Source organism: Erpetoichthys calabaricus, chromosome 3 (assembly GCF_900747795.2).
Source record: "Erpetoichthys calabaricus chromosome 3, fErpCal1.3, whole genome shotgun sequence".
Taxonomy (NCBI): Eukaryota; Metazoa; Chordata; class Cladistia; order Polypteriformes; family Polypteridae; genus Erpetoichthys; species Erpetoichthys calabaricus.
Window position 1 is genome coordinate 11,344,998 of NC_041396.2, and position 27,812 is coordinate 11,372,809.

The 27,812-nt window shown below is 40.6% G+C and overlaps 1 protein-coding gene across 2 annotated transcripts in view; it reads right to left on the reverse strand.

Moving 5' to 3' along the window:
- Positions 1-891: 891 nt before the first annotated feature.
- The window catches only part of znf513a (zinc finger protein 513a), a 69,658-nt gene continuing 42,737 nt past the window's right edge, over positions 892-27,812 (reverse strand). Inside the window, exons 3-4 of one of the 2 annotated variants that reach the window (XM_051924433.1) lie at positions 16,874-17,182; positions 892-2,258 (exon numbers count right to left, since the gene is read on the reverse strand). In XM_051924433.1, the coding sequence (XP_051780393.1) occupies positions 1,504-2,258; positions 16,874-17,182 (1,064 nt within the window). In that variant the 3' untranslated portion in view covers positions 892-1,503. Of the gene's footprint in view, positions 2,259-16,507; positions 17,183-27,812 lie in introns of both variants that reach the window. The other variant, XM_028796365.2, reaches the window with a different exon arrangement.

Here is a 27,812-nt window from a genome sequence, read left to right on the forward strand (position 1 = left end):
CCAGGCCCCTCATGGACCCCGTGATCATCAGAGGTGACTGTGTGCAGATGGTGCAGACCTATAAATACCTGGGAGTGCAGCTGGATGATAAACTGGACTGGACTGCCAATACTGATGCTCTGTGTAAGAAAGGACAGAGCCGGTTATACTTCCTTAGAAGGCTGGCATCCTTCAACATCTGCAATAAAATCAGACGGTTGTGGCGAGCGCCCTCTTCTACGTGGTGGTGTCCTGGGGAGGCAGCATTAAGAAGAAGGACGCCTCACACCTGGACAAACTGGTGAGGAAGGCTGGCTCTATTGTAAGCACGGAGCTGGACAGTTTGACATCCGTGACAGAGCGACGGGCGCTGAGCAGACTCCTGTCAATCATGGAGAATCCACCGCATCCACTGAACAGGATCATCTCCAGACAGAGGAGCAGCTTCAGCGACAGACTGCTGTCACCGTCCTGCTCCACTGACAGACTGAGATCGTTCCTCCCCCACACTATGCGACTCTTCAATTCCACCCGGGGGGGGTAAACGTTAACATTATACAAAGTTATTATCTGTTATACCTGCATTGTTATCACTCTTTAATTTAATATTGTTTTTTTTATCAGTATACTGCTGCTGGAGTATGTGAATTTCCCTTTGGGATTAATAAAGTATCTATCTATCTATCTATCTATCTATCTATCTATCTATCTATCTATCTATCTCTTACTTATTCGCGTGTCCTCATTGGCCCAGCTCATCCCAGTCATTTTTATCGCACTTTATTTTATTAGGTGATCTGGACATTTCTGCACGTGGCTGGATTAGTGCTGGTCCTAAACAAATTAAGCAAATTAAGGAACGTTGCTTTAATTTTAAATGCCACTTCCCACCCCTTTAGTCCTTTGTATGACCCGATTAACACGCAGTAATACATTTCCATCGGTTCTAAGAGCGTGTCGATTCGCTCCAGTTATTCACTCTCACTTTTTTTCTTTTTTATCAACCGTTTCATGACTTTATTTTGGGAACATCAAAGGCATGGAAGGAAGGCAGGGGCAGGACTTTGTAAATGTTAAATATCCTAACCAGAATGTTCCTTTACGATCACCCAATGGACACAAAAAAGTTGAGCAGCCATCCAGCCTGGATGATGGGCAGTGTAGTCCGTCCTCCCCCAACCCCACTCTTTTCCTAAAGGCTGATTTAACGCCTGAACTCAGGGCCTTCATGTTTAACCCTGCCATTTCTTAACCTTTTACATGGGCACAGACTACGGCCCCGTTTTGCAGTATGCCACACATGTTCCCTTTCCGCTGGACTTCTCTCCTCCTCGTGTATTTTTTTTTTGTTGTCCTCTGTCTGCCACCCTTCCCATCAAAGAACAGGAAAAAGCAAACCCTGGGCTTTTCATGACTGGCACACAAAATTTAAAGGCCAAGAAACAAACAAGTCTGAGGATATGAATTCAACTGGTGAGCCGCCCAGTAGTGTGCATTTCTTTTGAACCCTCAACAGAGTCACAACTACGAGGACTCCTCAATCATCTGAAATTTAGTCCAGCCCTCGGTCGAATGGCCATGCTTCTTCTGGTGTCGTTTATAGTTGTCCCAATGGCCTGTAGTGTAAGGGCACTCCTGACATTTGAAGGGTTTTTCCCCCGTGTGACGCAGCATGTGCCGCTTCAGATTCATACTCTGGTTGCAACTGTAGCTGCAAACGCTGCACTTGAAAGGCTTGGCGCCCGAATGGATGCGCTCGTGCCGCTTCAGATTGGCCAGATTACCACAGGCGTAATCGCACAAGTCACACTTGTAGGGTTTCTCCCCAGTGTGAACCCGCTGGTGCCTCTTGAGGTTGTCAAAGTGGGCAGAAGCATAATCACACTGCTGGCATTTGTAGGGCTTCTCTCCACTGTGAGTCTTCATGTGGCGGGCGAGGTGATTGGGGTAGTGGGTTATGAATGGGCACAGGGCGCAAGAGTACACTTTGTCCGTTTTCTCGGGGCTGCTGGGAGTCTCCTGGGATAGTACCTCCTGGCCACATTTGCTGCAGATCTGGTTGGACGAACTATCCTCGTGCATGAAGCCATCGTCTAGAACTAGGCCGCAAAGGCGACATGTGAAAGGGAACAGGAGTTCGGGTAGGGTGTCCGACTCCTCTGCCACATCTCTGGAATCGAGCAGGCTGCGGGGATCCATGTCGGCTTTCAGGCTGCTGTAGGTCTGAAGGAAGTCTGTGCTGCTGTTCACATGGAGGGTCAGGTCGGACACAACAGCATCTAAAAGTAGAAGAGAGAACTTGTTTAGGAGGCCGATCAAAACCTACCAAACTCTACTGCTTTGTGCCTTGATTCATACTCAACCCTAGGGCACAAAAGGAAAGACTGAAAGTATCGATCACTTAACCCACTTATGTTACTCCAATGTGACTGTCGTTCCAATAATGGCATATGTTATGTATAATGTAAGAAGTGGATTTGCCTAGTTTTCCAATTTTGGAATGCCATATAACTCAACAATGGAATGTAATAAAAAAATTTTCTCTTCAAATTCTTGTTCCTTAGATTTTTCTACGCAACATATTTCATGCACAAACTCAAAAATTTCAACCTTCGGCATAAATGGGTGAATGGCCAATTTAATTTAAATCATTACGATCTGAAAATTTACAGCACGATCTGAAAGGCAGTGAGGCGAGAGTAGGGACTGCTAGTGGACAAAAGACCCCACATTCCTCCTGGCACTGGTGAACACCGTGGATTCATCAGGTATTCAGACCCCTTCACTTTTCTCACATTTTGTGTTATTGGAGCCTAAAATAATTTAAATTCATTTTTTTCCCTTCACATGAACCAACACTCAAACTCCTGTTTCTCATTTTGGGGTACTAAGAATTTTTACAAACTTCACAAATGTGCAAAAGTTTAGATTCAACAGAGCTAATCGAGCAAGCAAGCAATCAAGCCTGGTCCATCAACTGAGTGCCTAAGGGGGCAATTACTTTTTCAAATGGATGATAGAAGTGTTGGTGACCATTTTTCCTTCAAAAAACCAAATGATTATTTACAAATGGGTTATCGTGCATACTCAGACTGCCTTTTGTATCATGCTAAATTTGTTTAGAGGTTAGAAATAAGTATTATGAATAACCAAAGACAGAGATCAGGAAGAGGGCATATATTTTTTCACAGCACCATTCAGAGTGTTGCACGTTTTTGTATGCAATACACAAATCGGATCAACACTCGATCCGACGCCACTGACTTGTATGTCGCCATTTATCTTGTAACTGCCGTTGAGCGGCACTAAGCCTGCACAATTCTGATTATTACGTTCGTAATATCATTGCTGTTTTCTCCATTTTTATTTTCTCTTTTGCGTTGGATTTTCTTGGGCCGCAGGGTCATGAAATTGTTCCATTAATAAACACCATTTTTTCTTAGGCTGCCTGCAGATTGCTATGAATTTCTTGTCTGTCAATAAAGTCAGTCAATCTGGAACACACAGCTTGCTATATAAAGATATATAGCAACAGAAATGGTGGGAACACCTGCCGACAACCCTGATACTGGATACAGGGAGGCGGAGCAAAAGCTCATTGGCCAAGAATGTTCTTTCAAACAGCGTCACCGGTGATCAATGTGCACAGACAGCACTCTCTCAGACACAGGGCCCCCGGATTCAGAGTGGAGAGTACGAACATCTCCTGGGCTGTGGAGTCAGACACAGAAGTAATTACAGTGGAACCTCGGGTCACGACTGTAATTTGTTCCAAAACTCTGGTTGCAACCTGATTTGGTCGTGACCCAAAGTCATTTCCCCCCATAAGATTGTATGTAAATACAATTAATCCATTCCGGACCGTACAATCTGTATGTAAATATATATTTTTGTAAAGATTTTTAAGCACAAAAATAGTTAATTATACCATAGAATGCACAGTGTAATAGTAAACTAAATGCTTACTTACTTCTTCTGGTCACTCCACTCCCTTCTGTCCCACCAAGTGTCGGCCAAAACACCCCTGCTTGGGCTCTCTCTCACGCTCGCTGCACAGGGAGAGACTGAACACGTACGGAAATCATCGAACCGGAAGGGAAACTGGCTTGTTCGGCAACCGAGTGTGTGGTCGTGAACAGATGCAAAAGTTGGGCAAACTTTTTGGTCGTAACCCAATTTGTACATGCTCCGAGGCGTTAGTGAACCGAGGTTCCACTGTATTGGGTTACTGGAGTTGATTCACTCTAAGTGTAAACTATAATGTGTTCAGATTTCCAATTTCACATGTACAGATTTGATTAAACATTTCTTCTTCTAGACTTTAGTTAAACATATAGCGTCCTTTTAACTTTAGTCTTATGTTTAATGTTTGTAAGCCACAACCTGAACTTCAACAGGTTAGGGTGCTAAAAAGTAACCTGATGATTCACAATGGCAGTGATGAAATGCCTTTTATCTTGTTTGTTGTGTACTTTCCACCAACACAGTAAATGGAGTTGGAGTCAGCGGTACCAAAAATTAAAATGTTGGAGTCAAGAGTTAGGCCGGAGATCTACTTCACGCGATGCGACGCATGCTGCAGCGGACACTCCTGCTACACAAGCGTTGTAGTGTTTATACCTGCGCGCGTACTTTACGTAAATCTGGAGGAATCCACCAGGTGGCAGTGCGAGATATTATCACGGTGAGAACATGTTCGGCTTCTCTGTGTTGTGAATTGCCTAGAACACCCATTAAATTCCGATGACACCTTACCGCAATATCTCTGAAAAGGATGTTTATTGATTAAATCCAGGGATGTGTCCATTCCAGCAAGCATTGGACACGAGTGAGAAACAATCCCTGGACGAGGCCTCGGCTCATCGCAAGGTGAATACAAGCACACACATACACTCGCGTCATTTTAGCGTCACTAAATCTGCATATCTTTGGAAGGAAACTGGAGCACACTGAGGAAACCCAGCAGGAAAACGTGTAAACTCCAGACAGGGAATATCAGCGACGTGACTCCCTGCAAGACAGCAGCGCTAACGCTCCGCCACTGTGTCACCCCATGTGTGTAATTATTAACAGTATTCATTATTTAAACAAAATTACCGATTTAACTGTAAAATGTAATACACATACTTTAATGCTTTTCGTCATGAAAGTGATATCAAGTATAAATCTAAGGATTCTAAATGTTCAGAGAGTTGGAATATCATACATTTAATGTGCTCAGTGTGGCGATCTATTGCTGGCGATTCGCTGCTGTCAGGGGCAGAGGAAGCCCTAGAAAAAAAGACGGCACAGAAGACGGTATGTGAGAATTTTAAAATGTATCGTGTCATTACAATCGGGAATATGCGACGCCTGAATATAAAAGCACCATGAATACATCTGTATGTCGGCATTTTGCCTCACCACATCAAACCATTTATCGAATATCAAAGCGAGTACACCGATCTCGTAGGATCCGCAAAGCGGCTTTCTGTCACATGTAGATAGTAAACAGAGACTCTGACGTCACATTCCAACTTTTAGCACACTGCGCCCTCCGAATTTTTGCTGGTACTGCAACTCGCGCACGCATCGCGTTAATTTCTGAGGACCTGCTCAGAGAACACATCAAATGAATGCTCAGAACGCACGGCGGCCATGATGCGGGCGCGTATGCGTTCTGAGCGTGAAGTATAAATGAGCCCTTGGAGGTACCATAAATTGAGAAGTCAGAGTGTGAATTGAAGGTTTTTGTGTACCGACTCCACAGCCCTGACCATCTTATCGGACTAAAGGAGAAGTCCCCAATCTCCTCGGATTGCAAGAGCAGCTTCTTTTCACTGCAGGTTCTCTCCATCTGAGCCTCACTACAAACTCCTACAGCCCACGTCAAGCAACCTCAACCACGGACTTTCGGTCAAAGGCCGGCTGATGGGTTGCCATAATTCTGTTCAGAATCTGCAAAGAAAATCAAACCCACTTTCTTCCCAGGTTAGTTTCTAAAAAATGAATGCAGAGAGTCCTTGGGTTACGAATGAGTTCTTTTCCCTCCAACATCTATAACCTAATTTTGTATAGAAGTTGGAAAAAAAATCAGTAAAAATGCATAATGCTTTATTACTTACCAGCCAAAGTACCCACCGTTGTCTGGGTATATTTGTAGAGTGGGTTAATATTGGGGAAAAAGCAAAGGTTTCTGTCTTTTTTTAAATGGTGACCCTGTTGTTATTGCTAGCTGTCCCCTCTGTCATCTACACTGTCTCTCTATTAATGTCTCTGCTCTTGGGAGTCCAGAATTGTGGTAACCCCACGCTGGGTTGTAACCATGAATGCTGTCATGTCTGACTTGTCCTCTTAGTTCAAGTTGGGCAGTACCATAGCCCTTAAACTATGAAGAAAAGCCAACAAAGCAGGAGTTAACCAACAACCCTTTGATTCTTCTTTGTGTTGCGCTGCACTTCTCCTCTTGATCAGGCCTCACCAACAGCCCCCTGAAAAATCACACGACATTCCATTTTATATAACAGTAGACAGAAGGTGGGAGCGGAGGATGCCATCAGCTACATGCTACACCGATCCCTCTCCCACTTGGACAGAGGCAGTGGTGCAGTAAGAATTATGTTCCTGGACTTCTCTAGCGCCTTCAACACAATCCAACCTCTGCTCGTCAGGGACAAGCTGACAGAGATGGGAGTAGATTTGTACCTGGTGCCATGGATCGTGGACTATCTTAAAGATAGACCTCAGTATGTGCATTTCGGGAACTGCAGGTCTGACATTGTGGTAAGCAGCACAGGAGCGCTGCAGGGGACTGTACTTTCTCCGGTCCTGTTCAGCCGATATACATCAGACTTCCAATACAACTCTGAGTCCTGCTACGTGCAAAAGCTCACTGACGACACTGCTATCGTGGGCTGCATCAGGAGTGGGAAGGAGGAGGAGTATAGGGACCTCATCAAGGACTTTGTTAAATGGTGCGACTCAAACCACCTACACCTGAACATCAGCAAAACCAAGGAGCTGGTGGTGGATTTTAGGAGGACCAGGCCCCCTGATGGACCCCATCCACCTGAGAGTGCAGCTGGATGATAAATTGGACTGGACTACCAATACTGAGAGGACAGAGCCGACTATACTTCCTTAGAAGGTTGGCGTCCTTCAACATCTGCAATAAGATGCTGCAGATGTTCTATCAGACGGTTGTGGAGAGCGCACTCTTCTACACGGTGGTGTGCTGAAGAGGCAGCATAAAGAAGAGGGACGCCTCACGCCTGGACAAACTTGTGAGGAAGGCAGGTTCTATCGTAGGCATGGAGCTGGACAGTTTGATATCTGTGGCAGAGCGACGGGCGCTGAGCAGACTCCTGTCAATCATGGAGAATCAACTGCATCCACTGAACAGGATCATCTCCAGACAGAGGAGCAGCTTCAGCGACAGACTGCTGTCACCGTCCTGCTCCACTGAAAGACTGAGGAGATCGTTCCTCCGCCACACTATGCGACTCTTCAATTCCACCCGGGGGTTAAACATTAACATTATTCAAAGTTATTGTCTGTTATACCTGCCTCATACTCTCCACCTTGCACTTTTTAACTTGCACTACATTTTTATCACTCTTTAATATTGTTTTTCATCAGTATGCTGCTGCTGGAGTATGTGAATTTTCCCTTGGGGATTAATAAAGTATCTATCTATCTATCTATCTATCTATCTATCTATCAACACATGGCATTGCCCATGCAAGTCATGTTAAGCTCTGCTCATTTAGTCTGCTAGTCAGGCTTCTGTCTGTTCAGATGTTTCATTTGCTCTGAGCCAGCAGGGGGCCCTGGTGTGCAAACTGAAGCAAACGTAGGAAAAAAAAAAAACCCCACTGGGAGCTCCAGGGTCACGATTTTGTGTTCCAATGTAGTCTATCTGGTCCACGTGGTCCTAGAGAGCATGTGGTCAGGATCAGTCAAAGGGTGTAGGATTGTATAGGGAACATACAGACAGAGAAACATTCTAATTATATACAAAGATTTTACAGAAATACATAAAATGACAGGGAAGCAATTACTGTATATCACAAAATAAATAACTAAAATGAGCCACTGGCATATATGGCATGTTAATACTTAAGCATCCTATATTTTTATATATTGATTAGGTACCTCACGGAGTTGGGTAAAGGCCTAACACAGTCACAAACACCCATCGCTAATTGCCGATTGACCTCCCCTTCCCAACAGCTACACCAGGGGTCCCCAACTCCACTCCTGGAGGGCCCCAGTGGCTGCAGGTTTTCATTCTCACCCTTTTCTTGATTAGTGACCTGTTTTTGCTCCTAATTAACTCCTTTTCCTTTCATTTTAATTGACTTCTCTTTTAAGATTCGTTCCTCTAAATTGCTTCATTTCTTTCCTTAAATGTCACCCAAACAGGAGTGAAATGTGAAGAGAGGGAGCCAACAGAAGACCAACTAACTCAGGGCCTCAAACTCCAACCAATTTCATTCGAAGTTGAATAGTAATATTGTAGTTTTGTGTGCTTGTCTGTAACTGTGCAATTAATGTCACCAGAGACCAGCCTGTATATCAAAAATGCTCAAGAAAACGAGCAAACTTCAAATTTGATGATACCGTTCACACTACTATTGTTAAGAATGTAAAATGAGGAAGCAGCTGGAAGAGGAGGTAGAAGACAACAGGTACCTTGGCAGTATGGTGGTCAAGCAAGGAGGCACACATATGGATATCAAAGCTAGAATGAGCAAGGCAAAGGGCAGCCTTCATCTATCTAACGAACATCTGGAGCGCCGAAGCTCCAAATTCAAGTATTAAGTCAGTTCTTCTGTAAGGAACAGAGACCACCACAGGGAAGATCCACGCATTCATTGGTGAAAGATCATCAAAATGAACACAGTAGCATCTCATGGAAGAGGAAATCCTGAAAAGATGAGGATGACTCAGGCACATCTTGCAAAACTCAGCTTCAAACGTGGCAGGTCAGACATTGACATGTAACCCCAAAGCAAAAGGTAACAAACTAGACCAGGAACCACTTGGTGAAAGAACCCTGATGCCAACATTAAGCTGAGAGCACGTGGATGGGGGCAAGTGGTGATAGAAGTAAGAAGCATCCACAGAAACAGAAGTGAGGACTGAGCAAAAAGAAACCCTTACGATGATACCAATACAAGTAGGTCAGATGACCAAAGGGTCAAAGCAACAGAAATGCAAAAATGATGCACTTATGGTGAAACTGGTGGGAGAAAAAAAAAAAACCCCTGCGGTCAGCCACAAGTGCCCCCCAGGACTAAAATTGAAAACTACTCACATACACAAATCTCTTCCTACAGTTCCCACAACACCCCTGGGCTGAGCACCAAGAGACAAAATGGCAGAATCGAACCACAGTTGAGCATGGGGACTCGGGTTTGGCTTCTGTGTAACCAACGATCTTTTTAAATCCCACTCTGTACTAATTGTTTTTTTTGGTTTCCTCACATACCACCTAACAGCTGTCTGTGTACCACACAGGTTGAGCGCTGCTGGTCAGGTGTATAACTACACTGATATAGGGCCATGTTTACGCAGCAATTCAATGTTTAACAAGGCAATTTATAGACAATCTTTAAAAGTGGAGATTAGTTTTTCAAGTAATGCTGACCTTGTCAGGGCCGCAGTCAAAGGGTGTCAAACTGGGCAAGTGGAGAATGCTTTTATGGAAAAATAATGTGTAATTAATTGCATGCATTAACACTTACTCTGACAGCCCTAATATCACACACACACACACACACACACACACACACACACACACAGATAGATAGATAGATAGATAGATTCAGTGCCTTCCATAATTTCTGGGACAATGACACTACTGAGGACAGAAGAATGCCCGTCTAACAGATCAGAAACAGTCTTGAAGAGGCAGATGTGAATGTGTCAGAGAGGACTACCAGCAGGACTTAAAAGAGCCTTCAGAATTCTGGAAAAATGTCTTGTGGACAGATTAGACAAAGAACCACCTGCATCAGAGTGTTGGGAAGTGCAACGTGTGGAGATGGAAAAAAAGAACTGTCCAAGGTCCAAAGCAGACCACCTCATCGGTTAAACATGGTGGTGGGGGTGTTATGGCTTGACGTCCTGGCACACGTCTCTTTCACTGATGATGGAACTGATGATGGAACTGCTGACAGTGTGTAGAAAAATCTGATCTGCTCAAGTTCCAGTAAATGTCTCCAAACACAGTGGACTGCACTTCATCCTATAACAAGATAAGAATCCAAACACACTGCTTGGGCAAAACAGAAGTTCTGCAAAGCTAAAAATTGGAAACTTCTTGAATGGCCAAGCCAGTAACCTGATTTAAATCCAACCGAACAGACCTTCCATATGCTGAAGAGAAAACTTAAGAGGACAAGGCCCCCAAAACAAGCAGGAGCTGATGAGATGGCTGCATTAGAGACTTGGCAGAGCATCACCAGAGAAGCCCCTCAGCAGACTTCAAGCAGCTACTGCATGACAGGAATACGAGACAAAGAACTAAATATGATGGATTTAACAGACCAGCAATTGCTGTGTCAAAAAAACATTATGATGCCCTGAAATGTGACCATGCAGAAAACAGATGGCGTGAATGAAATGTATGCAAATTCCCTGAAATGAAAACCTGCAGTGTGCACTTTAATAAAATTTTCAAGTTATAACAAGTGTTTGATTTGTAACTTTAAACTGTGGAGCAGAGGGGGAAATTCAAGAAAAAATGTGTATTTCCCAAACATTATGGAGGGAACTTACTATATATATATATATATATATATATATATATATATATATAAAATGGAATGGGTGGGTCGTCGGGTGGGCCTTTTTTTCATTCCGTCGTTTTTTTGACGTTTTGAAAAAGTAGAATGATTATTTGATTTTTTTGTTTTTATTTGATCGTGTCTATGTAGCCGCCGTCGTAATAAAGTATCGCTAAAATCGTCATTTATCGTAATTTATTTTTGACGTATAACGTCGCCGTCGTCGAGGTCAGTGATACCAGTGCAAAAAATCTGCTTACGGTTGAAAGACACGCCCTACTCACTGGACAGTTAAAAACACCAATCAAACTAACGATGACATCAAGTATTACCCAATCAAAAGTAGGAAAGGAGGCATCTTCATAAAATGCGTGTGGGATGATTTGCATGAGACGCTGCTTTAAAAAAAAATGATAAAAAAAATACGGGATAAATCCCGTCCAGTATTGATTCAAAACGGGACGAGCAATTTCATTCTCAAACGCGGCACGATTCCGTATTTTAAAGGACGGGTGGCAACCCTACAGTGCCAGGTAACCACCCATACAATCACATTGTGATTCAGACTAGGAATGCAATGAATGTAATTACCCCGATCTACATACAAGGCGAAAGTCTTGCAACATTCAAAGATGATGGTTTGGGATAAGTACACCATACAACATAAAAGAGCTTATGAAGCCTTGAACCGAAAAAAGCAACATCTCAGAGATCGTAAAAAAAAAATAGGAGCTAATGTCGTTTTACTCGCTGTAGATTTTAGTCAAACATTACCAGTTATTTCACGAGGGAGACCAGCACATCAACTCAACGCGTGTTTAAAATCCATGCTTCTCCCACGCTCGGTTATATGTCGCGTGTTCTCGGGTAGGTGCACCAAAAAATGTATACATTTAAGCATGTAATGGGCAAACAAAAAATGAGGTATACCCGAAGGCACAGCAGTAGTACTTAATGTAACTTTACTTCTTAAATGTTAATGTTTTACTGTTTAATAATTTATACGCTTCTTATATGTTGTTCAAATTCTTTTATCAAAATACCACTGACAGCGCAATGCACGATAACATCGAGTGAATACACCATACGCATCCGCCCACGGCTGCCCTGCTGTGCGCAGATAGGACTTGATTGTACAATAAAATAAAATAAAGATAAAAAGACTAAAACAATCATCACCCGTAAAGCAGATAGTAGACGTGACGTACTATATGTGTACCACATTTCAAGTGTATAGGTGCAACGGTTTGCGAGCTACAGGTCATTTAAAATCCTGGACAGACACACAAATTGCCACGGTAGCAAATTACAGAAGAAGATTTTACTGTTTAATAATTTATATTTATATGAAATGTGCTTCTTATATATTACTTCATATTCTCATATGATAATGATGTTAATGTTTATATTGATTTCTGTGTTATTAAAACTGCATGTATGTGTGTATATGTATATATATATATATATATATATATATATATATATATATATATATATATATATATACTAGCAAAATACCCGCGCTTCGCAGCGGAGAAGTAGTGTGTTAAAGAGGTTATGAAAAAAAAAAAGGAAACATTTTAAAAATAACGTAACATGATTGTCAATGAAAGCCCGTTTCACTCAGTAAGTCTTATGTGTGTGTTTATGTATGTGTGTGTATATATATGTACATGTGTATATGTAGATATGTATATATATGTATATGTATATAAATGTTTATGTGTGTGTGTATATTATATATATATATATATATATATATATATATATATATATATATATATATATATATATATATATATATATATAAAAAGACAGCAACAGTTATAACAATGACAACACAATTACATTGACAATCATGTTACGTTATTTTTAAAATGTTTCCTTTTTTTTTCATAACCTCTTTAACACACTACTTCTCCGCTGCGAAGCGCGGGTATTTTGCTATATATATATATATACGAGCTGTATATACCCGGCGTTGCCCGGGGCAGAAGTAACCTAATCGGTCAAACACTTACATATATACCAAAGTAAACCTAATCGGTCAAACAGCTTCATATATACAGAAGCGAACCTAATTGGTCAAACAGTTATGCATGTGCAGAATGATTTTACAAACATTATGCGTGTTAACAATCATTAAAAAGAAAAGATTGAGGAACTGTTCTTCTATATGTGATGAAGCCACTAATAAGACAGATTTTTTTCAGGACCCAGCTGTTTCATAACTAAACTACTGCCACCCCAAAGTAATGCCTAATAGTGGTTTTTGGGGTAGCTGTGGAATAAAAAGGGTGTTTTTTAGTCAGTAAGAATCTGACAGTACCCTTCAGTACGGGCTGAAGGGTGCCTATGTAAGGTTTTACATCCTTCCCGTATGGAAAAAAAAACATACTAAACTTTTTTTTCATCATTACAGATAATCTCAGTCAAATCGAAGTACGCATTCTCAATTTATTTTTATCTAATTTTTACTTTTTCACAAAGCCATCCCATGCCAATTTGTATGAATAAACTTTTGCTAGAGAGTTAGCAAAAGTTTATTCATGCACATATTTTAATACGGATAATCTATCTCTAATCAAGGTTCTCATTTTCATTCTAATTTAAAATAATAATAGATACTCATTTTTTTCTTCTGTTTTAGAAAAACCAATCTATGCCACCTACGTCTTCGTCAAGTCAGCTTCATCTAGCTTCATTACATATAGAAGAAGAGTTCCTCAATCTTTTCTTTTTAATGATTGTTAACACGCATAATCTTTGTAAAATTATTCTGCACATGCATAACTGTTTGACCAATTAGGTTCGCTTCTGTATATATGAAGCTGTTTCATCGATTAGGTTTGCTTTTGTATTTATGTAACTGTTTGACCAATTAGGTTTGCTTATGTATATAGATTAGCTGTTTGTCCGATTAGGTTCGCTTCTGTATATATGAAGCTGTTTATCCGATTAGGTTCGCTTTTTTTATATATGTAACTGTTTGACCGATTAGGTTTACTTTGGTATATATGTAAGTGTTTGACCGATTAGGTTACTTCTGCCCCGGGCAACGCCGGGTATATACAGCTCGTATATATATATATATAGTAATAAATAAAATCTATATGGATATACCCGCACATCCATTTCCAAAGCATTCACACTTATAAATAAATATATAAAGATAAATGTATATATATATATATATATATATATATATATATATATATAGATAGATAGATAGATAGATAGATAGATAGATAGATAGATAGATAGATAGATAGATATATAATATATATATATATATAATATATGATCTGCTTCTCGCAACTGAAGAGGGCACCATGGTGGATGTTTGCCGACCAACCACGAGCGTTACCTGGTAGGTAACCACCCATACAATCAGATTGTGATTCAGACTATGAATGTCATTTTATATACAGTATATATATATATATATATATACACACAGTATATATATATATATATATATATATATATATATATGTATGGTTGAAATAGTTTTACTGTCAAATAATGTAAAGAGTACGCGACACGTGTTTTGCCCTAATTCTGGGCTCATCAGGCGTACACACTCGCTGCATCCCCTCTCGGGAATCGAACCTCGAACGTCAGCGCCAGAGGCCCCTCTGGCGCTGACGTTCGAGGTTCGATTCCCGAGAGGGGATGCAGCGTGTGTGTACGCCTGATGAGCCCAGAATTAGGGCAAAACACGTGTCGCGTACTCTTTGCATTATTTGACAGTATAACTATTTCAACCATTCTATGATCTGCTTCTCGCAACTGAAAGAGGGCACCGTGGCGGATGTTAGCCGACTTGCTGACCAACCACAAGCGTTACCTTGTAGGTAACCACCCATACAATCAGACTGTGATTCAGACTACGAATGCCATGATTATATATATTATATATATACACACATATACACACATATACAGATAGATGGATAGATGGATAGATGGATAGATGGATAGATGGATAGATAGATAGATAGATAGATAGATAGATAGATAGATAGATAGATAGATGGGAGACTTGCACAATGCAGGCATTGTAAGTTTTTAAAGGGGACCATTTTAAAAGGTACACCAGGGAGACACCGGGCCAGTGGAGTGCAGTGGAAGAAGCCTTGCATCACTTCCATCCCCCTTGCTGATTCAGGAAGGCAGAAAGAATATAAACTCCTTGGAACAAAGACCAAGGCATCATGCAACCACCAGACAAAGCACCAAGAAGACTTCGCTCCTGCACTGCAATTCACAGAGTTGGACACCAGAGGGCATCAAATCACCAAAAGTGTAAAATGTCACCATCCATTTCTCTTTTTTTTTTAGCTTGCCAGTAATGGACAGAGAAAGAAAGAATAACAAGGTTCTACATAAATTGAGTAAAACCCTTGACATGGACAATATATAATAAAAAAGAAGAAAATAAATACTTTGCACACATAGAAAGACACAATTACAAGATATTACAATATATTAGAGAAAGAAAGATTGAAAGAAAATGTGCATGAGGAAAGATCATCATTCTGGATGAGTAATGTAAGGAACTGGACAGAGAACAACTGATACACATGGCAAGGGACAGATGGAAATATGCCATGCTGTTAGGCAGCCTTAGTCTATGAGACGACACCAACACAAAGGGGGATTTTACCAGTTAAACAGGACTCCTGGCTAAATCAACTTTTAACATATTTGACTTCCTATCTCTGTATGTTTGTATATATACACTGTATGTGTGTGTGTGTATAATTATATATATATATATATATATATATATATATATATATATATATATATATATAAAATGCTTGAATTACAATTATTGTTCAGAAACTTTCCCCAGTTAACGTTGTTGTGCATGTTTATGCGACCTTTGTCATCTCTTAGTTTTCAAAATCAAGACAGGACTGACTCAGCATGCAAATGGAAAGACAGCAAGGTGGTGGAGGACTTAATAAGCACCCGGAGCAACTGACGCTATCCCATTACAACCTAATTGTGGCGTATTTTCCAACAGAAGTAGCACATCTCAAGCTCCACAATTCTGTAAGACAACTTTGCAGTCCGATGTCGATGTAAGTAATCAAATGCCGTGTCCCTCCCCCTGACATTCTGATATTGTCAAGCCACTGTTTTGCATCAAAACACCTCTACAGCTTGGAATTTCATACATACTGATGCTGTGTTGATTGCAATCAAAGAAACAACCCCAATTTTTCATGTTCTGTGTCGCTTCCTTGCCATCACTGGGTGTGAAACTTGCAGACATCTTGCACTGGAACAATGTGAAGCAGTCCAGCTGCCAGCATGCTCTTAGTGTTCACTGGGGTCTATTCGACCATATCTGTCCGACAATTTTAACTAATTCTGGATATTTGGGGCAGATGAAGGATAAGTATCTGCACACACTCATATTGAATAGCCTACAAAATTAATTTGAACAGTGAAATAAAAAATGGATATGAGCTGAAAAACCAGACTAGCTTCATTTACAGTGTAGTGTGAACATAACCACAGTGTCCCTGTGGTGGATTGTGTGTGATGAAAATGGGTTGTTCTAATTCAGGATTGAATCTTTTGACTACTTTGCATGTACGGTTGAAACTTTGCTTACAAAATATTTCTGTATCAGTGAGCACGGACAACGGCCTATTAGTATAGGACATCAGATTGTTGGTGTCAGTTGTGTGCATCAACCTGAACTTCCAACAGCTTCCCAGGCATTTCTGATGAATTACCTTCTGGTTCTACAGAAGACTCTTCCATTTCATGGCCCATCATGTGTCGTTTCAGGTTACGACTGTTGTTGGCACGATAATCACAGAGGTCACACTTGTTTGGCTTGTCCTGGGTGTGCATACGCTCGTGCCTCTTCAGGTTGCCCAGAGAATTGCAGGCAAAGGCACAGTACTCACACTTGAAAGGCTTCTCGCCGGTGTGTGTGCGTACATGTCGCTGGAGGTTCACCAGCTGGGCAGAGGCATAGGGGCAATGTGGGCACTTAAAGGGCTTCTCTCCGTTGTGGGTCTTCATGTGTCGTTTCAGATGGTTGGAATAGCGTGAAGAGAAGTTGCACAGCTTACAAGAGTACATCTTGTGCTTACTTGGAGCGGAGCAGCTGGACACCCTGTCCCCGCTAGCAGCTGTCAAGTCACTGTTTCTGGAGTCGTCGGCACTGCATTTCAAACAGCACGGAGCCGAGAGGTCCAGGCCACCCAAGGTTGAGTCGAACAACTGGCCGCACTCTTTGCAGGAGAGATAGTGTTGCAGCATCGGCCGATGATTCTCCTCTCCGTCACTCTCTCTGTCTTTGGGGTCGTCCACGTCACTCTCCATGCTGAGCCGGTTGTAACTTGAGCATTCATCATCACTTAGACAGTAGACGGGGATAACAATCTCTGCAGCAACTGAATCTAAAAGAAAAGGAGCGGAAGAAAAATTGGAACGTCAATGCAAATGTTCTGCGTCGTTACCAAAAACTGAACAGAATATCCAGGGAGAGCCGAGAGAAATAAAGAGGTGAGGGAGGTGGCCATGCAGGTCCACCTCGCTTCAAGGCCGTAACTGCTAAAACACTTTCAGAATGTTGTATGCACTGACACAATGCCATAATTTGTCACTTTAATTAGCTGGGTAATGTATACAGCACACCGCAGACATCTTCTATCAATTTACTGAACCAGCGTGATGTAATGATAGTGGCACAGGGAATTCGGTAGATTAGAGATGAATCAGAATGATTTCTTCAGTAATCATCAATTAAACACTAATTTGTATTTATAGGCGTGCACAATTAATCGTATGTTAATTGCAATTACAGCTGCCACGATATACTATTCCCAAAAACAGGTGATTACTACATTTCATTTAGTACTTCCGCTCTGTCAGTTACAGACTACTGTAAACAGCAAAGCAACTGCTGTAGCCCTCACAGAAACCTTCATTAAACGCAAATGAATCCAAGGCTCATAAGGTGACTCTGTGGAATGCATTTTTACGCATCTGATCCATAACAAAAGTGCGAAGGAACAGAATTGGTCGTAATATGAGATTATTTTGATTACAAAAATCAGTTCACCGAGGAGTCCAGTTATTTTCTGTATTTACGTTCTTTGTTCATTGCGTGGATTATTCGTTTGTTTGTTTGTTACACAAAAAGCGCTCCTTCTATCAGATCATCACCAGAGACTGAACTACTGCAGGACAAGATTAACATTTTTCCAAAGGGCTGTTCACTTGATCATTGTTCCATACCTCACCATCAACTTCACCTAATAAACTGGACTGTGTTTGCCAGCAGTTTGCTGGAGTGACGTCGTCTTGGGTTATTGTGTTTCTGCTTCTTCAGCCCAGGGGTTAACCCTTGAATATACAGATACAGTGGTGAAAAGTTTACACCCACTTAAATTATGGACTGTTCTTCGGCGGCAGAATGACTGTACATCACACATTAGTCAGACTCAAATGACAGAACACTCACTCAGTCTATCTTTAAATTTATGTTGGACCCTTCACAGGCCGTGCCATTACATATTGCTTTGCAAGTCAATCAAGAGTACAATCCAAATAAAAAGACAAAATACAAGATTATTCAGCATGATGGGAATTGAGCAGTCACTGACGGAAATGAGCAACCAACCCCAAAACCCAATTCCCTCACCCACCAGTTTCACTTAAGCCCCTTGACCAGCCTACCCAGAATCCCATACTGGGGCCAGGAGAATCTGGTGACTCCGGTAACTCAAGGCTTATATCAGTAATGTCTAGGGATGCTCTGATCAGACTTTAAGGCCGATACCAATCTCTTATTTCATGTTACTTGATTGTCTGACTGATATTTTTTTTCCTTTATCCCTTTAAAAAACTTTTTTCACTAAGCTCCTGCATAACAAAACGCATAGAAACCTTATGCTCCAAATTAAAGTGTATTTGTATAATTAAACTATAGACCACAGGTAATAGCTCTTCATTTTTTTTATTAACAAAAAAAAATTTTGTAGGCTTATTGTTCAGTGATCATAAAAATAATACTAAAATAAATACAAGTTCCTTAAAATACATACTAATAAAATATTTACAAAAATATGTATCCATAATAGATAAAAATAAAAAATGCTTCTCATAATTATAAGCAATCATATTATTTAAATGTACCTATCTGAAATGAGGCTTATATTAAAAAAAAAAAAAAAAAAAACTTTCACCATGTCTAACAAAAATATATATATATATATATATATATATATATATATTGTACATTTAATATATTTGATATATTTGTTAATTGCACTACAGATTATTTTTTAACGATAAAGTATACATTTACTATATTTGTACAGGTGTTTTTTTTCTTCACTGTATCAGCTAGACATTTGTAATTCTTGATGTACAATCTCTATATATAATCTTCATTTGGATCTTGATCTTTGTTTGTCCGCGAATGAATTAGAAGAAGCAGCACTAGATGGCAGTAGAGAGACAGCTAAAACATAGGCATTGCATTAAGAATCTCCTCCAGGCTTATAGTACTGAAGACTGTAGTACTCCAGTCACACCTCAAAACACAGACATTCAAACTAAACAAATTGTTGTGCTTTAAATGAACTAATCTTTATATATAATCTTCATTTGGATCTTGAGCTTTGTTTGTCCGCGAATTAATGTTCCCCTGACACTGCCTTGGTTGTTACTTTTCTTTACAAACACTGTCGATACCACTCTTTGTGTTTAGATCTGGCGTCGACACCTGCTTTGTTGCCGAGACTGTGGTTTTTTCTGTTTTTATCGACAGTCGTTGGCAGCACTTCGTCCAAATCAAATGTTCACCCGCTTCTTGGAGTCGGCAGTCAGAGTATATAAGTCGGACACACTTCTGTGATTTTCCATCAGTCAGCATTTGGAGTTCAAGAAAGAAACATTGGTTCTTCCTTACTCTTTGGATTGCCACAAAGCAACCTGCGAGATTGGAGAAAGGTTGAGAAGAGATCGTGAGAGGAAACGAGACGGACTGTGAATGGAGAGAAGCAGAAATGCTCCTTCACCACCACATAATTACTATTCGGACAGTGATTCTGAGTAGGCCGTTCCCATCAATGTCCAAGGGTTTTGTTTTGTAATTTTGTTTCCCTTATAAAAAATCATAATGCTGTGCGACGAAGGGCTCAGTTCACGACTGGCAGCCGCGTTTAAACAGGGAGCCCTTCACAGACAACTTTAACACGCGCAACGTAGTTGTGCGCACATGGCTAGTTATAAATATAGATTACCATTTCAATAATGTAGCACTAGTTTCTTACCAAAACATATACTGTTATAATAATAATAATAATTCTTTGCATTTATATAGCGCTTTTCTCACTACTCAAAGCGCTCAGCAATTGCAGGTTAAGGGCCTTGCTCAAGGGCCCAACAGAGCAGAGTCTCTATTGGCATTTACGGGATTCAAACCAGCAACCTTCCGATTGACAGCGCAGATCCCTAGCCTCAGAGCCAACTCTCCGCCATATACTGTAGGACACATGGCAACAAATAATAAACACAGTACATATCTTTAAAATAAAGCCTTAAATGTATCAGATGTTCATAAGTTGTTTATCAAGAAGACAGAAGACTAACGTGCTTACCAGGTTTATAAGTAAAAGACACATTTAACTGTTAAGCTAACAGGCCCATTGTTTACTAAGCAGCAATTTCATATTTGTCTTTTCTTTTTCCAATTGAAAATGTAAGTTGCTGCACTTTAAAACAAGCTCTCTGTCCAAACTGTCCATTTTAAATTAAAGGACAAAATAAAAAAAGGTCTGAATTCATTAAAGAAGCTTTTCGTGTTGTTTGTCTAACTGCACAGGACGACTTCTCCAATTCCTTTTTCTCAGTGAGGCTGTACAAAGAAACAAAGTCATTCCAGTCCTGAAAAAAGGCCGATCACCCACAAGAAAACGGGATGATACAGAGACTCTCAGTAGGGAGATCTGTTCAACACCGCAGCTGGAATTGTTCACCAATTCAATGCTAAACAGGGCAAGAATTTGTTTTGACATATAGTGTCTTGACTTCTTTAGAAAATTCAGACGGAAGGCCCATTCCGAAGTCACCAAGCCTCTCAACAGCAAGAAAAAAAAAAAAAAAAAAAAAAAAAAAAAGCTGAACTACCTTTTGCTGAGGGGCATGTTGTGTGAACTGAGGAGAACTGACCATAATTTAATTTCTGGGACTAAAGCAAGTTTAATTTAATTGGTAAGATAAGAAACATTATGTTCAAAACTGAACTGGGAAAAGACTGAACATAAGGTGTGTGAAGGAGTCAGAAGAGTTCGGAGGAAGTGGCACCATGGTTATTAGGGATGTTCTCTGCAGCTGGAGTCATGCCTCTCATATAGCTATATGGCAGGGTGAATGCTAATGTGTATTAGAACCTCCTTCAGCAACAGTCCTGATCTGAACCCAAATGAGAATCTCTCTGCAAGATAATTGGCGACAAAATTGAAATAAATGTTATTGTTGTTGAGGATGACTCGCACTAGGTGACGATACAGCAGTAAAGAAATTGGGCACAATGTCTTGGGAGTGAGTAAATTCATTGACCCTGATGCCAAACAATCTACAAATATATGCAGACGTCCTCTACAACCTGGCACTTTGAGGTAGGAATGTCAGCCCACTCTGCCTTTGTTAAAAACATCTGTACTGAACTACACCCTGATTGAATTTAGGCTATTTGCCATTGCTAAATTGGCAGCATGTGCATGTTCACTGTGCAATGGATAGTTCCACTCCTGCCTCAAATTAATGACAGTTCCAGGTTCAAATGTCTCCTGGAAGTGACTGTGGAGGGTGGAGCCAACCCAGACCTTCACACAGTATCTTCCCTGGAGTTAAACAATATTTGCGATCGTAGGATTTTTTTTTGTATGTTACAGACAGATAGACAGATAGATAGATAGATAGATAGATAGATAGATAGATCCATAGATAGATAGATCCATAGATAGATAGATCCTATCTATCTATCTATCTATACATACACATACATCTATCTATCTATCTATCTATCTATCTATCTATCTATCTATCTATCTATCTATCTATCTATGATAGATAGATAGACAGATAGATAGAGATACTTTATTAATCCCAAGGGGAAATTCACATTCTCCAGCAGCAGCATACTGATACAAAAAACAATATTAAATTAAAGATTGATAATAATGCAGGTAAAAACAGACAATAACTTTGTATAATGTTAACGTTTACCCCCAAACCGAGTGGAATTGAAGAGTCGCATAGTTTGGGGGACGAACAATCTTCTCATTCTGTCAGTGGAGCAGGATAGTGACAGCAGTCTGTCACTGAAGCTGCTCTTCTGTCTGTAGATGACACTGTTTAGTGGATGAGACATGAGGCTACTAGTCGGTCTTCCTTTTGAAATGGCTAAATTTCACAACAATTGTTTGCTTTTTTCCCTACTTAACAACGACATGGAAATACTGTTTTGCAATATGTGTGTAACCTCAAGACACAGATCAATTCTCAATAACATCTTTAGCTTAAGAAAATGGACGTATTTGGTAAGTTTTGAGGCTTTTCACATATGAATGTGGAGTTCCAAAGAGCCTTAATGTAAGCTGTAACAGAGTATTTTTAAAATTTACAAGGGGGCTCTGCCCCCTGCTTGTTTCGATCGCCAACCCCCGTGTGGGCCCTGCGCGTTAGTCATTTCCCAGATTTGCCGCATATGACGAATCGTGCTGTGCTAACACGAATATCAACTCTGTCTTTGATATCTCCATCTTTCCAAACTATTACCGTGTTTCCCTGAAAATAAGACAAGGTCTTATATTAATTTATCCTCCAAAAGATGCGCTAGGGCTTATTTTCAGGTGATGTCTAGTTTTTCCATGAACAAAAATCTACATTTTTCAATATTATAAAAAAAAAATCTTGGAAGAAGACGATATATGATCTTCTCGGAGACACTTTAACGACCCACAAGACAAGGCAGTGAGACAAAAGGAAAGCTGCTGCACAGGAAGACGCAGCTCGGCAGCAGTAAGACAGCGGCTGATCCGACCGCGTAGCGTGCGTTCAGCCCCCTTTTCACAACGCGAGCGGCAGTGACGCGAAGTGGCTGGCGTGCAAAGCAGGCCAGGTGCACAACGCCCTAGTATTCTTGAACAAAAATCTCCGTTTATTCAAATACAGTCATGTCATCATCTTCTGGAACATCATCATAACTCTCCAAACCCCGAATCCCATTATGAATTTCTTGTGACTCCATTTCCTTTAGAACAATTGGCCCCAATCTCTCATGTCTAGCAATAGAGCTTTCCTTAAATGAGCGCCTCTTGTCCATGTAGCCTGCTCGCAGTGCATTCGGATATCCAACTTCTTCTCTTTGCAGAAAGCAGTAAGATTTTGCCCTGGGACTCCTCCACAATTCCTTTCTTGTACTCGACAGAACAGCTCTTTCTTTTTGCACTCATCTTGTCGGGAGTATTATTTATTTCCTGTTCATCTGTATACATACGGTAGCGGTAGGCGTTTATCGCTCACACAAAGGCGCCTACGCCGGATCTTAACTAGGGCTTATTTTTGGAGTAGGTCTTATTTTCAGGGAAACACAGTATTGCTGGCAATTCGTCACATGTTGGTTTATTATATATGCAAGCATGATCTTTCAGATTCATATAGAAATCCAAGAAAACTTCTTTGTTCGTGTTTTTCAAATAAATTTCGTGTAAAGTGCGATATTTTTGGACGTGTGGATTTGTATCCATCATTGGCTATAGAATTTCTAAGTATGTCCGATCATTTAACTCTTTTGATTCTATGTTGCATCGCTTCTCTGTGTTCCTAAATATAAACCTGACTGAATTGTAGTTTCTTTGAAATTAAACTTGTACTAGTTCTGTCATATCACCTATGTCCATATATTCGATCTCTTTTCTCTGTACTGTTATTACACTGAGTAAAATTTCCATTTGTTAGTGATAATGCGATCTTTATCAGTTTTTTGAGACTTTTGAATTTTAGTACTTTCATAATCTCTAACCTGCTCTACATGTGTATCGCACCAACGTTTTTGAACTTCTTTACGATGTTCTACTTTGTCTCCTACTCTTTGTCTTTTCTTCTTCTACTGTTCCGCCCTCCACTTGGACCCGTTAGGTTTTCAATTCATCTCTTGGCACAAAGTCTTGTCTCGCGGTACATGAAATGATCTCTCTGAAAATGTCTCATCTCGTCTCTGTGAAAAAGTCTTGTCTCGTCCCACGATTTTTTTATACAATAGAGAGATATATAAAACATTTCAGTTAATGTGGCAAATTAATATATACCATGATTGTGAAGAAATAACTGACTTGAAAAATACCAAACTCATACTTTAAAGCAGGGGTCCTCAATCATAGTCCTGGAGGGCCGCAGTGGCTGCAGGTTTTTGTTCTAACTCGGTAGCTTAATTAGAAAGCAATTCTTGCCAATAGTTTAATTTCATGGCTTGTTAGTGCTTTAACTCTGCCATGTCAGGTCATTCCCATACCCTAGATTTTCTTCCCCTTTCTAAGGATATCATCCAAATAATCTGAAGACTAAAATGGAGGAGTAATTCTCAGTCCTTCACTTTTTTTTCTCTTCACTTTCCTTCCAAGTATTTAATTAAACCCATTAGTGCATGATAAATACACACAGGTGTAAATGGAAACAAGCTAAATGGAGAAATGCTGGTCTCGCTTGTCATTGGCATGTTATTGCTAATTAGGAGCAGTTACAAAACAAGAATAGAGCTGTTTTAAGACTAAAATAAGAAATAAGGGTTCAAAATGTTAACGAGCCAGACAAGTAAAAGTGTTACTTGAGCAATAAGTGCTTCTTATTAAGCAATTGCGTTGGAGCAAAAAACATGCAGCCACTGCGGCCCTCCAGGACAGTGATTGAGGACCCCTGCTTTAAAGTAGCAAAGGCTCTGGACAAGATGGGCACATGCAATGGAAAGAAATATCTGAAATAACTTGTGGCTGGAGGAGCCACGGCATGTGAAGTTCCTGGTCTAGGCAGTTTACAATTTTCTCCAGAATCCACCCAATCTGCACTGCTGGGTCTCATTGAGAAACCACACTGCCCCAAGAAGCTGCTGCTAGAGCACATTTTAGGTCACTACAGCTGGTGGCATGACCAGGTGCTCCTGACTACAGTAGTGCAACTAATAGTGACAGGAAAGAGATCCCTGGGAAGAACATCATTTGTTTTGTCAGGAAGGGAGCGAGATCAAGAACACTAGGAACACAGAGAGCAGTGGGGTTGCTCTTCATTGCCCAGGACTGACAAATGAGGGTAGATCTGGGAAAGCAAGTAAAGTTCCCTTTGCATATTTACGAGATATTTCTTAGACCTGACATAGCACTCTGATCAGACTCAACAAGACTCATTGCCATGGTTGAGCTCATAGGACCATGGAAAGAACAGATAGGAGAGGCCTCAGAGAGGAAAAGGGCAAAGTATGAAGCCATTCATTGTGTTAGCCTATGGACATGGGGTGTCTGGGTATTGCAAGAAAGCTTCTTTGAAACACGTTTGCGGCACTCGGCATTACGGGACTAAAGAAGAGAAACGCTTTTTATACCATCATAGAGTGAGCGGAGAATGCTTCACCATGGCTTTGGGTGAAGAGAGCTGATTGGCGGACTGCTGCTAGGGCGCAGGTCGAGAACTGATCATTCCTGGTTAGGTGGCCTGGGAGAGAATGTATATGACCTCAGGTAACATGACTGATGATAAAGCAATATTTTAAGAATGATAATAAGTAAACAGATTCACTCATATTCTGCAGTAAGTGGACAGCAAGTCTTTAAACTGCATCAAACTAATGTGTCTCTTTAAAAAGGTCACGCTACATGACTTCTAGCTGGAGGCCATGTCAAACTTGACGACTGCAGGTGCTTGTCTTGTTCCTTGAGCTTATCAAATTACAGGACTAGCAATTGCTGGGTATGTCAAATTAGACCACTGTGTAACCACTTTCTAGCACAGTTTCAAATCTCCAAAAGAATTGCAAGCTCCAACCTTTCTCTGACAGCCAATGACGTGCTGCCTGAGTGAGTCGGTTTCAGTGTGAAGGCTTTATAAGTACAGGGAGTTCAGCCACATCGTCATCTCTTTTCTCCCCATCATGTCATAGTATGTAAAAACACAAGACATCGACGAGGGTCTCTTCAATTTGTCAGTACCAAAACATTCATGTTCCTTATTCCACACAGCTACGTTATACGCATTGTGCTTCTGGTTAAGCACTCATTGGTTCTAATCTATCACACACTCACAAGCCTGCCCCTAAGACTCAAGACAAAATTATATGTTTGTGGGGATAAGTCACAGACTAGCTGAACTGAGCCACTGGGTATATCACAGACTGCCCCAACCGGCTGAAGATAACATAAAGGAAGGCTACAACCAAAAAATTGTTCAGTTATTATTAACCCTTGAAGGCTTGAAGAAAAAAAAAAAAAAACACTTGGGCTAAACCAAAAGGCACATGGTCCTTTAGTAAGAAAAGGGAAATATCCCCAATCACGTCCACAAATAAATTGCAACCATTAAACAAAAGGCAAAACAAATGTGACATCTGCTTTTCACGTGTGACTCGAGTGTTCATTGTATCAATTCATAAACACTACTTGCATCTTACTAGACACTGGGTCTGCCAGCTTTTTAAAATGTAGGTCAAATTCCACTACAAACAGTGCAGCAGAACTGCAAACACTTGATTTAATAAGTGTGAAGAAGTGAAAAATACAAATATTGCCACCCACTGGTAATGCCAGCTATTCAAACTGCTGCAAAGGCGATAGCTGTCAAAGAACATTACTTGGCTCCAGGGAAAGATCATGCAATCATTTTACTGAAAGAAAAAAACGAGGCTTGTGTACAAGGTTAAAGTCAGAGTAATCATGGAAACTGGTATGAGCAAATTCAACTACATGAGAACTTGAAATAATTAGTGTTTCCAAGGAATTGACTATCAGTAACTCTTACCCATTTTCTAGATAGATCAGTAAAACTCATTAAAATGAGCTGCTTTTGCTAGCCGGGCCATTCTTTACATAGGTAAGGGGACCATCACATTAAGTTTCACAGAGAAATCAAGGTAGCTTGAAACAATCGGACTTCGTGCCACCTCTGAAATCAGAAATGTCACCTCAGCACAAAGCAAAGTGTATACTGCATATGAAAATCACTGTATTGATGAGGGTTAAGTTGATAATTTGATACATCGATCATCTTGGTCCTTCCTATATCTTGGGGTGCCTGTCCCCACTACATTCCAATGTGCTTTTAGAGCAAATCATCAGGTCATCCACCTGAAGCTAAACATGTTCGGGCCCACCAGTACTTGGATTAGAGGTCATCTGCTAGAAGAGGTGTTGGTGAGTCCAGCAGGGGGCGCTTACCCTGTGGTCTGTATGTAGATCCCAATGCTTCAGTGCAGTGACAGGAACAATTTGCTGTAAGGACTGGCATATCCTTTCAATGAAATGTAAAACCGAGGTCCTGATTCTCTGATTATAAACAGTATAAGGAGGTTCTAAGCATTGACACCTCATCTAAATTATCCGATTCTAAAATTATGGATTTGATGTGATAAATGTAGGGATGGACATATTTTTTCACTAAACAAAACCGCATTTTTGTTCATGTAGATTATGAGAATGAATACACCAAGACAACCGGATGCATCCTGTGTTCAAGCATGCCACCTTGATCTGTAGGCACAATTTACATGAAGACCTAGAGTTTGCCTGTTCAAATACAGTATGTTGAAAGAGTCAACAATTTCCATAAGGTGTATTTACTTTTTCACATGACTATCCATTTGACTACACAGGTTGTGCTAGTTGTGTAATGGGTATCATGCTTGCCTTTATACCAAAAACCCCATATTTGATGCCCTCTGATTAAATTTCACGTTTTCTTTACTCAAGCATTTCAGTCTCTACTTATGTTAGGCTCTAAGCTGCCCAGGTGGGATCCAATTGTCTCCACGGGCAT